Source organism: Colobus angolensis, unplaced genomic scaffold (assembly GCF_000951035.1).
Source record: "Colobus angolensis palliatus isolate OR3802 unplaced genomic scaffold, Cang.pa_1.0 Scaffold419, whole genome shotgun sequence".
NCBI lineage: Eukaryota > Metazoa > Chordata > Mammalia > Primates > Cercopithecidae > Colobus > Colobus angolensis.
This window is the reverse complement of record NW_012117588.1, coordinates 460,799-473,955: the sequence shown is the minus strand read 5'-3', so window position 1 is coordinate 473,955 and position 13,157 is coordinate 460,799. Positions and strand designations below refer to the sequence as shown.

At 40.2% G+C, this 13,157-nt stretch overlaps 1 protein-coding gene across 3 annotated transcripts in view; it reads right to left on the bottom strand.

Annotated features, from left to right (window-relative positions):
- DOCK8 (dedicator of cytokinesis 8) overlaps nucleotides 1-13,157 on the bottom strand; it is a 243,141-nt gene that overhangs the window by 150,932 nt on the left and 79,052 nt on the right. For all 3 annotated transcript variants that reach the window (XM_011956463.1, XM_011956464.1, XM_011956465.1), the window contains 2 exons: nucleotides 6,369-6,492; nucleotides 3,197-3,409 (listed from right to left, as the gene is read on the bottom strand). In XM_011956463.1, coding sequence (XP_011811853.1) covers nucleotides 3,197-3,409; nucleotides 6,369-6,492 — 337 coding nt within the window. The remainder of the gene's footprint in view (nucleotides 1-3,196; nucleotides 3,410-6,368; nucleotides 6,493-13,157) is intronic.

The window sequence follows — 13,157 nt, the reverse complement described above, 5'->3', positions numbered from 1 at the left end:
TTCCCAAGCAAGCAGAAAGTGGAAATGTGAAACATTAATGGCTACCTCTTGTTTTCATCATCCTAAAGATACGTATAAATGAAGGGAATGAACGAGATAATGAGAGAGAAAGAGACAGTATGAGAGAGATTATATTATTTCATTTATTGTCCCAACGGATCTGGAGGTCAGCTCCACATTTGCCTCCCTGTGATTTCCTTAGCTGAGCCAAGAAGTACTCCCCCAGCATTTTTTCTGAATTGGTTTTAGTTAGGTTCTGTCACTTGTAATCAAGAGTCTCAGCAAACTTTTCTATGATTTGGAGTATTAGTGGAATCTTTCTTAGGGATTGACATAGAATGCCTTTTGTAGAATCACCACCTTTTGTAGAATCCGAATGAATTAGGGGAAGAACTTGCCTTATAGAAGCTTGGTGGTTAAGTCCAACTTTTGCTTCTCCTGTAGACTCCGCCATAACTTGGATATACTAGTTTACCTCTCTTCTAACTTTCCTTACAAGGAAACCAAGTAATGACAATATTTTAAAATCTGATTATATCATCAAAAAAACCAGCATTTGTAATCATGTCAGAGTAGGTAGAACTTTCTTCCACAGAACTTTCTTTGGAGAAAGTGCAAATTATAAGTACAAATGCAATTTCTGTGACAAAAGCTTCAAAATATTAAAGGGCTGGTATAGAGGCCCTCAAGGATTTTAGACATGCCAATTTACAAATAACTGGTACACTCATTACAAAGCACTTCTCTCTACTCAATAAAATCAGGCCCCATTAGGCCTGCTACTAGATTATAACTTTCAGTCCCAATAGAGTGTCTGCATTGTTTCAAAGATCATAAAACAAAGTTCCTCTAAAACCAGGCTATGTTTCATTATTTTAATCAGTTCAGATGGAACATTCTCCCATCTAATACCACCATGGAGACATTGACAAGCAAATGTCTCACTGGACATATTCTCTGCATCCTCTAATGGTTCTCTCTCTTCTGGCATCTACTTTGGATCCCTCTATTACATGTTGGCATCTCCATCACAGAAATAAGAGGAAGAGGGAGGAAAGTAAAGGCCAAATCAGTCTGATATAACATATCTTGACAAATCTGGTAAAAGGTCTTAATGTTGTGAATGGAAACTAAAAAGTTACATGATATTTAAAAATATCATCTTTGGATTTCAGTTATGTGTGCTAACATACCAGATAGTCATATGTATGTAGATACATAAACAAGGGAACATAAACTTTGTAGTTAACAAGTTAAGGCCCCATTTTATAATTTAATTTATCTGTTGAATCTTGAAAAAGCTCTTCAGCCTAATGCTTGCTTTCTAATGTGAGGAATGGAGATGATGATATTGCTCACATTATTCATACTTTATTAATTTATTTTTTAATTGACAAATAGTAATTGTCTACAGCTATGGGGTACAGTGTAATGGTTTGATCTATGTATACACTGTATAAAGATTAAATCAAGTAATGTTTTGATCTATGTATACATTGTAGCAAGATTAGATCAAGTAATGTTTTGATCTTTGTATACATTGTAGAAAGATTAAATCAAGCTAATTAACATATCTATCACCTCACCAACTTACCTTTTGTGTGCGTGTGATGAGAACATTAAAAATCTTTTTTAAAAGCAGTTGTGAAATATACAACACATTATTATTAACTCTGGTCACTATGCAGTGCAACAGGTCACTAAAACGTATTCCTCCAGTCTGAGACTTTGCAGCCTTTGAGAAACACCTCTCCCTCTCCCCACAGCCCCTGGTAATCACCTTTCTACTCTGTTTCTATGAGATCCACTTTTTTAGATTCTATATATAAGTGGGATAGTTTATTTTTATAATCTGTCTCATTCAGAAGAGCATTTGAGGCTGCTGACAAAAACTGCAAATAAAATAAAAATAGATGAGGAAACCAAGGTGCTTAGAAAATCAGGATAAGAAAAGAAAGCTGGAGTAAATTCAGGACACCAATCAGCAAGCTGCCACGTTCGGTGAAGGTGGACAGAAATTTGCTCAAAGTAAAGAATTTAAGAGAGTTAGTTACAAAATGAGCACAATCTCTAAGTGTTCATATTATCTCAGCAGAAGTGCGCTTCCTTCTCTGAAGACTTGAAGGCTAATTGTCCTTTAGATCGTCAAAGAGGAAGGTGCTAGATGGTGAGCAGGTCAATGTCAACAATCATATTTCCATGTGGACACGATTTCCTAGCTCACAACTGCTGTTTCCTCTATTGTCCTCCTTGCTGACCAGTGGTGAGCTCACTGAAGGGCAGGTTAGCAAACACAATTCAGAAGGGTGGGGGTATCAGGCTCTCTGATTGCCTTGCTTAATCCAAGGATCGAATTTCAAATATTTAGAGGCATGGATAGATAGAATATCTTTTATGCAAAGTTTCCTCAAATCTTGTTTCTTGCAACTGAACTTTTAATAAAATTTGGACAGCAGAGATAGAGCAGTAATCTGTTCTGCCAAGACCCAGAAGCGGAGATAACCTCACACGCAGAGGGGAAAACAGAGAGCCTCCTATACAGTATGAGGAGTTCAGACAGACACAAAGCTTCAATAAGGGTCACCTCTCATTGCATCCAAAGTGCCCCAGGCAGTGACCACAGGCAAAGTCTACATTATCCTATTATTGTCGGTCAGCTCCAATAAATGAAGAAGTACACAATCAAGATCCCAAAGTCCTACACATTGGGAGCATGGGCTGTGATTATCTTAGCCTGAAATGTTTTCAAAGCAGGTCTCTCTGGTTGCTCATAGAGATCATTAAAAAGAAAGTAGCAAAGCATTAAAGAATATCAAAGTTTAAGTAACGTACGTCTCAATGGATTACTGGCCACATACCCTCAAATAATAGGATGGTTTGACTTGCTGGGTGTGATTACTACATGTAGACTCTTGAAACGTTCAGGGATTAAATGAGATGCTCTTAGTGAACATATTTTGTAAAGTGCTATGAAAATTCCAGTTGTTATTATTATCAGAATCCCATCTGCACGATAATCAATATTGGCTCTACGACGACACACAGGCTTGCCTGAGTGAAAAACAAGGCTCCAGAAATCATACAAGTGAGCCCTGATATCATGGGCTGTTGTACAGTAATAATGAACAACACAATTGTCCACATGACTCTCAGAGTCTTCACTGAGATTCTCCAGTATGGAGACAGTGGCACCCACCTCGTCCACTGACGGGTAAAGGGCAAAGAGCTCGGCCTGCCGATTGGTCCTCCGGGCCTCCTCGTTCTGCTTCTCAAAGTCCTCGGCACTCACTTGCTGCAGGAGGTTTTCTAGCCGCTTGTCAGGCTGCAGGCTACGGAGGTCAAAGTCACAGGCAGTGACGGGGCCTTTCCCAGACACATCACAGAGCACGTTTAAGTGGCGGGGGCCTGCCTGTGAGAGAAAACAGTGGGTCTTTGTGAGAGAGACAGCGAGTCTACAATGAGAACTGAAGAATCTTGGATGTCTCAAGACTGCTCCAATTTGGGACTATAGAATCTCTGCCAGGCCTCAAGTCTTCTGAAGAAACTGGGGATTTGAGAAGAATGACACCTTAGCTCCCTGGCTGGACTATTCTAAAATTAAATGTCTCCTTCTCACCTGAAGCAGGTAGTCATGTGCAGACAAACCAGTCCTGAGGAAAGGACTAAAAACAGCACTACATTCCTATTGGTTGTTGGCTTGTTCTTTCCTGGGGCTGGGGGGCCAAGCCTCTTAATGAACCATGCTCATGTCTCACACTAGAGCAAAACAGAACTGGAGGAAGGAGTAACAAAAAGGAGACTGGGCCAGGTGCAGTGGTTTATGCCTTTAATCCCAATACTTTGGGTAGACAAGGTGGGAGGATTGCTTGAGGCCAGGAGTTCAAGACTAGCCTGGGCAACACAATGAGACTCAGTCCCTAAAAAAAAAAAGGGCAAAACTTAGCCAGGCATGGTGGTGTGCACCCACAGTCTTAGCTACTTGGGAGGTTTAGGCAGGAAGACTGCTTGAACCCCGCCCAGGAGTTCAAGGCTGCAGTGAGGTATGAATACCACTATTTTTTTTAAACCTAGTCTTGCTGCAACACTTAGGCTTGAGTGCTATGGTGCCATCTCAGCTCACTGCAACCTCCGCCTCCTGGGTTCAAGTTATTCTCCTGCATCAGCCTCCCTAGTAGCCGGGACGACAGGCATCTACCACCACATCCGGCTAATTTTTGTATTTTTAGTAGAGATGGGGTTTCACCATATTGGCCAGGCTGGTCTCAAATTCCTGACCTTAGGTGATCTGCCCCCGTCAACCTCCCAAAGTGCTGGGATTACAGGGGTGAGCCACTGCGCCTGGCCCCATTTAAGTCTTTAATCCATTTTGGCTGCTACAATATGATCACAAGTGACATCCTATCATGCTTTGCCAGATTGTTTTGATAGAAGCAAGTCCCAGGTCCCACCCACAGTCGGGGATGAACATCACAAAGGTGTGAATGTCACAGGCCCAGAACCATAGAATCTGTCTGCCACACGAATTTTCTGATAATAATTTAAAGTTCACATCTAGCTTCTGTAATAATGTACTATTTTTAAAATATTGGGCTCATACCTGTAATCCCAGCACTTTGGGAGGCCAAGGTGGGCGGATCACCTGAGGTCAGGAGTTCAAGACCAGCCTGGCCAACACAATGAGACTCAGTCCCTAAAAAAAAAAAGGGCAAAACTTAGCCAGGCATGGTGGTGTGCACCCACAGTCTTAGCTACTTGGGAGGTTTAGGCAGGAAGACTGCTTGAACCCCGCCCAGGAGTTCAAGGCTGCAGTGAGGTATGAATACCACTTTTTTTTTTAAACCTAGTCTTGCTGCAACACTTAGGCTTGAGTGCTATGGTGCCATCTCAGCTCACTGCAACCTCCGCCTCCTGGGTTCAAGTTATTCTCCTGCATCAGCCTCCCTAGTAGCCGGGACGACAGGCATCTACCACCACATCCGGCTAATTTTTGTATTTTTAGTAGAGATGGGGTTTCACCATATTGGCCAGGCTGGTCTCAAATTCCTGACCTTAGGTGATCTGCCCCCGTCAACCTCCCAAAGTGCTGGGATTACAGGGGTGAGCCACTGCGCCTGGCCCCATTTAAGTCTTTAATCCATTTTGGCTGCTACAATATGATCACAAGTGACATCCTATCATGCTTTGCCAGATTGTTTTGATAGAAGCAAGTCCCAGGTCCCACCCACAGTCGGGGATGAACATCACAAAGGTGTGAATGTCACAGGCCCAGAACCATAGAATCTGTCTGCCACACGAATTTTCTGATAATAATTTAAAGTTCACATCTAGCTTCTGTAATAATGTACTATTTTTAAAATATTGGGCTCATACCTGTAATCCCAGCACTTTGGGAGGCCAAGGTGGGCGGATCACCTGAGGTCAGGAGTTCAAGACCAGCCTGGCCAACATGGTGAAACCCCGTCTCTACTAAAAATACAAAACAATTAGCCGGGCCTGGGGCACAGTGGCTCAAGCCTGTAATCCCAGCACTTTGGGAGGCTGAGGTGGGTGGATCACCAGGTCAGGAGATCGAGACCATCCTGACTAACACGGTGAAACCTCATCTCTACTAAAAATACAAAAAGAAATTAGCCAGGCGTGGTGGTGGGCGCCTGTAGTCCCAGCTACTCGGGAGGCTGAGGCAGGAGAATGGCATGAACCCAGGAGGCGGAGCTTGCAGTGAGCCTAGATCACGCCACTGCACTCCAGCCTGGGCGACAGAGCAAGACTCTGTCTCAAAAAAAAAAAAAAAAAGAATAATGACAACAATAGTAACAGTGGCCAGCATTTACTAGGCACTAAGTGTACTTGGCATTATTCTAATTCTTTATGGATATTAACTCGTTTAATACTAAATAACCTCATGAGTTAGTATTATCATCCTTGTTTCCCAGGAGAAGAAACTGAAGCCCAGTAAGTTTAATTATCCTGCCTGAAGGTAGAGAGTTAGCACATGGTAGAATCACTAGGAGAATGCAGGTATTCTGGCCTCAGCATGGAGCTTTTCATTACTCTGTAGTTTGCCTTAAGGGCACCAAGAGTCTCTGCAGGAATTGTTCTAGGGATGGGCCCAAGGTGTCTCTGTCCCCCAGTTACAACTTTCCCACTTTTTTCTATGTTAATCATTAGGTTTCTGGGTTTTCATTTGAATGCCAATTTCTGTAGCTACAAATAAGTTTGAAAAAAATATATCACTGACTCAGATGGTAAAGTTCCTCCTACTCAAACTTTCTATGTGTCTATCCTTTATTTGAGTTTGTAAAATTGACAGAATGCCCTGGGCAGAAGAGTCCAGTAACCTTGTAACCGTGTCTGTTGATAGGAAATACCTGAGCAGCGGGTTCACTGCACTCCAAGGTTTCCGACTCAAACGTCTGTTTTGGAAGTGTCTTGTGAAAATCTTTTCGAGATCCAGTCTTTTTAAAGCCACAAATTTCTGGACTTCCTTGGTTCCTTTTATGGTTGATATTTAATTTGGAGAGAGAAAGAGGGAGACAGAGAGGCAGACCATTAGATTAAAAATAAAAGTAATGGCTTAAGTGTAGACATGGTGCTGAGAGAGCTTTCAAAGAGGGAAGCGATTGTAATTCCTCACATTTAATTATGCACCAGGCCTAATACAAGGCTCTGTTGTAATGAGATACAAACTTACCCCCTGGCTGGCTCATTATTAAAGGGAGGAATGGCCTGGGAAAATGCCACTTCGGAGGTGTGGTCATTTCAGCTGTGGGGCATTTGGCTCAGAGCTGAAGCTAAACTATGACCCTAGTGTAAGTGGTTGGATCTAGCAATGTGCAGAAGCCGCAAATAGAGATCGTTTGAAGATAAAAATAGAGAAAACCATTTCATCTTCACATCAATGTTCTAAATAATGAATAAAGCAGGCGGGACATGGTTATGAAAAAATAAAAATAAATGATTTATCTTTGCAAACATCCTCAATCTCCGCTCTATGAACTCTGTTAAAATTGTGTTGAATAATATGCAGCTCTGGAAAGAGTTTAAAATAGAATGTCTAGTCCTGTCACTGAAGAAATGAGACCATCATAAGAAAGGTAAAACATATAAGTTGTCAAGTGATGACGAGAGAAACCAACATGTGTATTTCCTATTTTTATGACTCAAAGACATCTTTGGAAAACATGCTGCAGAGTCAAGTGCACAAACACGTGCCATTTTAATTTTTGTTGAGGAGAAGGAATATCTTATCTTTTATTTTTTTCTGACTTTTATTTTAGGTTCAAGGGACACATGTGCAAATTCATTACATGGGTAAACTGCACGTCACTTAGGCTTGATGTATGAATGATGCTGACATCACCCACGTAGTGACCATAGTACTCAACAGGCAGGTTTTCAACCCACGCCTGCTTCCATCCTCCCTTCTCTAGTAGTCCCCGGTGTCTACCGTGTTATCTTTATGCCCGTGTTTACCCGATGTTTAGCTCCTGCTTATAAATAAGAACATGTGGTATTTGGTTTACTGTTCCTGTGTTAATTCATTCAGGATAATGGCCTCCAGCTGCATTCATGTTGCTGCCAAAAAAAAATAGAATCCATGATTTTGTTCTTTGTTATGGCTGTGTAGTATTCCATGGTGTATATGTACCACATTTTCTTTATCTAGTCCACTGCTGATGGGCATCTAGGTTGATTCCGTGTCTTTGCTATTGTGAATTGTGCTGTGATGAACATACGAGTTCATGTGTCTTTTTTGTAGAACAATTTATTTTTCTTTGGGTATAGACCCAGGAGTGGGATTGCTGGGGTGAATGGCAGTTCTGTTTTAAGTTCTTTCAGAAATCTTCACAATGCATTCCATAGTGACTGAACTAATTTCCAATACATTAATTTTTGCCTTTTTTTTTTTTTTGGAGACAGGCTCTCATTCTGCTATCCAGGATGGAGTGCAGTGGTGTGATTATAGCTCACTGCAGCCTTGCATTCCTAGGCTCAAGCAATCTTCCCACCTCAGCCTTCCAGTAGGTGGGAATATAGGTACACGCCACCATACCCAGCTAATTTTCTTTGTTTTTTTTTTTGTTTGTTTGTTTCATTTATTTTCATGTTTTGTAGAAACACGTCCTGCTACATTGCATAGGCTGGTCTCAATCTCCTGGCTTCAAATAATCCTCCTGCCTCAGCCTCCCAAAATGCTGGGATTACAAGCGTAAGCTACCATGCCCAGTGTATTTTTTGACTTTTCAATAACAGTCATTCTGACTGGTGTGAGTTGGTATCACATTGTGGTTTTGATTTGTGTTTATCTAATGATTAGTGATGCTGAGTATTTTTTCATGTATTTGTTGGCTACACATATGACTTCTTTTGAGAAGTATCTGTTCATGTCTTTTGCCCATTTTTAAATGGGGTTGTTTGTTTTTTGCTTGTTGAATTATTTAAGTTCCTTATAGATTCTGGGTATCAGACATTCTTCAGATTTACAGTTTGTGAATATTTTCTCCTATTCAGTAGGTTGTCAGTTTACTCTGTTGATAGTTTCTTCTAGTGTGCAGAAGCTCTTTAGTTTAATTAAGTCCCACTTGTCAATTTTTGTTTTTGTTACAATTGCTTTTGGGGATTTATTCATAAATTCTTTACTAAGGCCAATGTCCAGAACACTATTTCCTAGTTTTTTTCTCTAGGGTTTTTGTAATTTTAGGTCTTGCACTTAAGTCCTTAATCCATCTTGAGTTAATGTTTGTATATGATTAAAGGGAGGGGTCCCGTTTCAGTCTTCTGTATATGACTAGCCAGTTACTCCAGCACCATTTATTGAATAGGGAGACCTTTCCTCATGGCTTGTTATTGTCAACTTTGTCAAAGATCAGATGGCTGTAGGTGTGCAGCTTTATTTCTAATTCTTTAACTTGTTCTATCGGTCTATGTGTCTGTTTTTGTACCTGGACTATGCTGTGTTGGTCACCATAGCCTTGTAGTGTAGTATGAAGTCACATACTGTGATGCCACTGGCTTTGTTCTTTTTGCTTAAGATTGCTTTGGTTATTCAGGTTTTTTGGTTCCACATGAATTTTGGAATAGGTTTTTTTCTTTTTTCAAATTCTGTGAAACAATGATATTGGTAGTTAGATAGGAATAGCAGTGAATCTAAAAATCTCTTTGGGCACTATGGCCGTTTTAATAATATTGATTCTTCCTATCCATGAGCATGGAATATTTGTCCATTTGTTTGTGTCACCTCTGATCTCTTTCAGCGTGTTTCATAATTCTCGTTGTAGAGATCTTTCACCTCCTTGATTAGCTGTATTCCTAGGTATTTTAGTCAAAAGAATAAATGGCATTACATTCTTGATTCGGCTCTCAACTTAGACATTATTGGTGTGTGGAAATGTTACTGACTTTTGTACATAGATTTTGTATCCTGAAATTTTACTGAAGTTATTGTCAGTTCTAGGGGCCTTTTAGCAGGGTCTGCAGTGTTTTCTGGGTACAGAATTATATTGCCTGCACTATGACAGAGCTAGTTTGACTTCCTCTCTTCCTAATGGGACGTCTTTTATTTCTTTTTCTTGCCTGATTTCTCTGGCTAGCATTTCCAGTACTATGTTGATATAAATGGTGGGAGTAGGCATCCTTGTTTTGTTCCAGTTCTCAAGAGGAATGCTTCCAGCTTTTGCCCAGTCAGTAGATGTTGGCCGTGGATAGTTGAATAATAGATGGCTCTTATTATTTTGAGGTATGTTTCTTCAATGCCTAATTTGTTGAGGGTTTTTAACATGAAGAGATGTTGAATTTTGTTAAAAGCCTTTTCTGTGTCTATTGAGATTACCCTGTGGTTTTTGTTTTTAATTCTGTTTATGTGATGAGTTTCATTTATTGATTTGTATATGGTGAATCAACCTCGCATCCCAGGAATAAAGCCTACTTGATTGTGATGCATTAACTTTTCAATGTGCTGCTGGATTTGGTTTGCTAGTATCTTGTTGAGGATTTTTGTGTCAATGTTCATCAGGGATATTGGCCTAAAGTTTTCTTTTCTGCTGTGTCTCTGCCAGGTTTTGGTACCAGAATGATGCTGGCTTTGTAGAATGGGTTAGGGAGGGGTCCTTCCTCCTTGAATTTTTGAAATAATTTCAGTAGGATTGGTACTAGTTCTTCTTTATATGTCTGGTATAATTTGGCTGTGAATCCATCTGATCAAGGGCTTTTTGGGGTGGGTTTTGTATTACTGATTCAATTTCAGGACTCATTATTGGTCTGTTCAAGATTTCAATTTCTTCCTGCTTCAATCTTATGGGGTTTATGTGTTTCCAGGTATCTATCCATTTCTTCTAGGTTTTCTAGTTTGTGTGCATAGAGGTATTTGTAACAGTCTCTGAGGATTTTTTATATTTCAGAGGCATCAGTTGTAGTGTCATTTTTGTCATTTCTGATTGTGCTTATTTGGATCGATCTTCTCTCTTGTTTTCTTTATTAATCTAGTTAGTGGTCTATCAACTTTGCCTTTTTTTTTTTTTTGAATAACAAACTTTTGGTTTCATTGATCTTTTGTATGGATTTTCACGTCTCAAATTTTTTTTCAGCTCTGATTTTGGTTATTTCTTTTCTTCTGCTGGCTTTAGGTTGGTTTGCTCTTGTTTTTCTAGTTCCTCCAGGTCACACACCATTTTGTTTGATTTCCTGAACTAATAGAAAAACCACCAAGCTGGTAAAGGGACATGAGGTGATAATGGAAGGTATTAGGCATATCACATGCCGGATAGATAAAATAAGAAATGTAAGACAGCTACTAGCAATTATAGGAATACAAAGTTTATAACTCTGGCACAGAGAACAGGTATTTGACCAATTTTAGTTGACTGAATTAATTAAAGAATAAGATGTCCCAGTGACGTCTGTAGGAAGAACAGGACACTCTCCCTGGATTTTATTGTGTTCTAAAGACAATTTGTTTTGAGTCAAAAAAAAAAAAAAGACAAGAATTAGGCCTAGAAAAGAGATAAGACTAGCTTGGTGACTAATTCAACTCAAGGCCATCTTTAGTGTCCCCTGGCCACTTACATTTCTCTGACCCAAACCTATGTTCTAGGGCTGGGGGGAAAGCAGGCTAAATTGGGGAAATGCAAAATAAATAAATAATGAACAAGGTGTACTCTGAATAAGAAAACAAGACTAAACATTCAAAAAGGATTTCAAGAAAAATATACAGCCTGGATGCAGTGGCTCACACCTGTAATCCCAGCACTCTGGGAGGCCAAGGTGGGAGGACCGCTTGAGCCCAGGAGTTTGAGACCAGCCTGGGTGACATGGTGAAACCACATATCTATAAAACACACAAGAAATTAGCTGAGTATGGTGCCACCTGCCTGTAGTCTCAGCTACACGGGAAGGCGAGATGGGAGGATTGCTGGACTGTCCATTAACAGGGTTATTTGAGAGAAATTCTCACATGTATTTCATAAACCTGATAGCTTCTTAAAAGTTACTCTCACAAATATAAATCAGGCAACAACATATCTGTGTGTGCTGACTAGGCAAGCTTTCCTACTGCATAAAGTGACTGTTTTGGACTCTCCCTAATGGCTCAAAGAAAAAAAAAATCTGTGTGATCTAACATCCCGGTTGGGGGTCAGAGAACAAAAACCAACTCAAAGCAGTGACAAATATATGCAGATATTAAGTTACCCCCTAAAATTATGCTACCCCACATAACAATATATCAAACCAGTGACGTTTCTTGAAAAATCCAATTTTAGGGGGAAAAATTACCAAAGAATTTATCTAACATTAATTCATTCTAACATTGAAACAAACAATTAAAATTCAAATTTCCCACATTGGTATTTGCCTTTTGCGCCTTTTTTTTTTTTTTAAAGGACCTGTACATTTTAAAGGATATTGATGTCAAAGGTTTAGTATGACATGACACGAAGGTTTACAAGGAGAAGTTTTGGGCCACAGAAATAAAAATCAGGAAGCAGCTACCTAAAGACCTTTTGTGTGTGAGGCTTAGCAACCAGAACTATATCAGCTTTAGCATTACTTTTTGTCTTATAACAAAATGCACCTATTTCCAAGAGTGTTTACTTACAAGGGAACATCTCTCTTTCTCTCTGACACACACACACACACACACACACACTTACAGATGTGTGCCCGTTTCCATTATCCTCAAGTTATTTCTCTCTGTGCCTCTGTTTCTTCATAGGGTAAAGCATGAACATGAGGTGAATTCTAAGATATTTTCCCTAGCTTTAAAGTTTTATGATAAAAGTTCATGCACTGATCTGAAAAAAGTCAAAATCATTTTTTTTTTTTTTTTGAGACAGACTCTGGCTCCTTCACCCAGGCTGGAGTACAGTGGCACGATCTTGGCTCACTGCAACCTCCACCTCCTGGGTTCAAGCAATTCTCCTGTCTCAGCCTCCCGAGTAGCTGGGATTACAGGCACACGCCACCACGCCTGGCTAATTTTGTATTTTTAGTAGAGACGGGGTTTCACCATGTTGGCCAGGCTGGTCTTGAACTCCTGACCTGAAGTGATCCACCTGCCTCGGCCTCCTAAAGTGCTGAGATTACAGGCATAAGCCACCACAACCGGACACGATGACTTCTTCTGCAATCCAGCCTGGGTGACAAAGTGAGACCCTGTCTCATTCATTAATTAATTCATTCATTCACAAATAGATAGGAGACTCTACCCATTACACAACAGTTTCCCACTCCTCCCTCCCCCAGCCCCTGGCAACCACGTTTTGTTTATCCATTCATTATGGATGGACACTTGGGTTGCTTCTACCTTTTGGCTACTGTGAATAATGCTGCTGTGAACATAGGTGCATAGAGCTTAACTTTTGGAAACATGAAATTTATTTGGCTACTGTTCTTTGGCTGTTTTATGCAAATGAAGGCTTCCTTTCTTTCTGTCTTCTATTTGTTAGAGTGTTTACTGGAGTTCTTCAAATGACCCCAGGCATTTAAAAAATTAGTTACAGAATAGTGTTAAAAGTTCATTTTCACAATATGTACACTTTAACTTGAATTTTAAACTGTAATCACTTTATAAGAATAATGACAACCGGCTGGGCGCAGTGGCTCACACCTGTAATACCAGCACTTTTGTAGACTGAGGTAGGTGGATCACCAGGTCAGGAGAT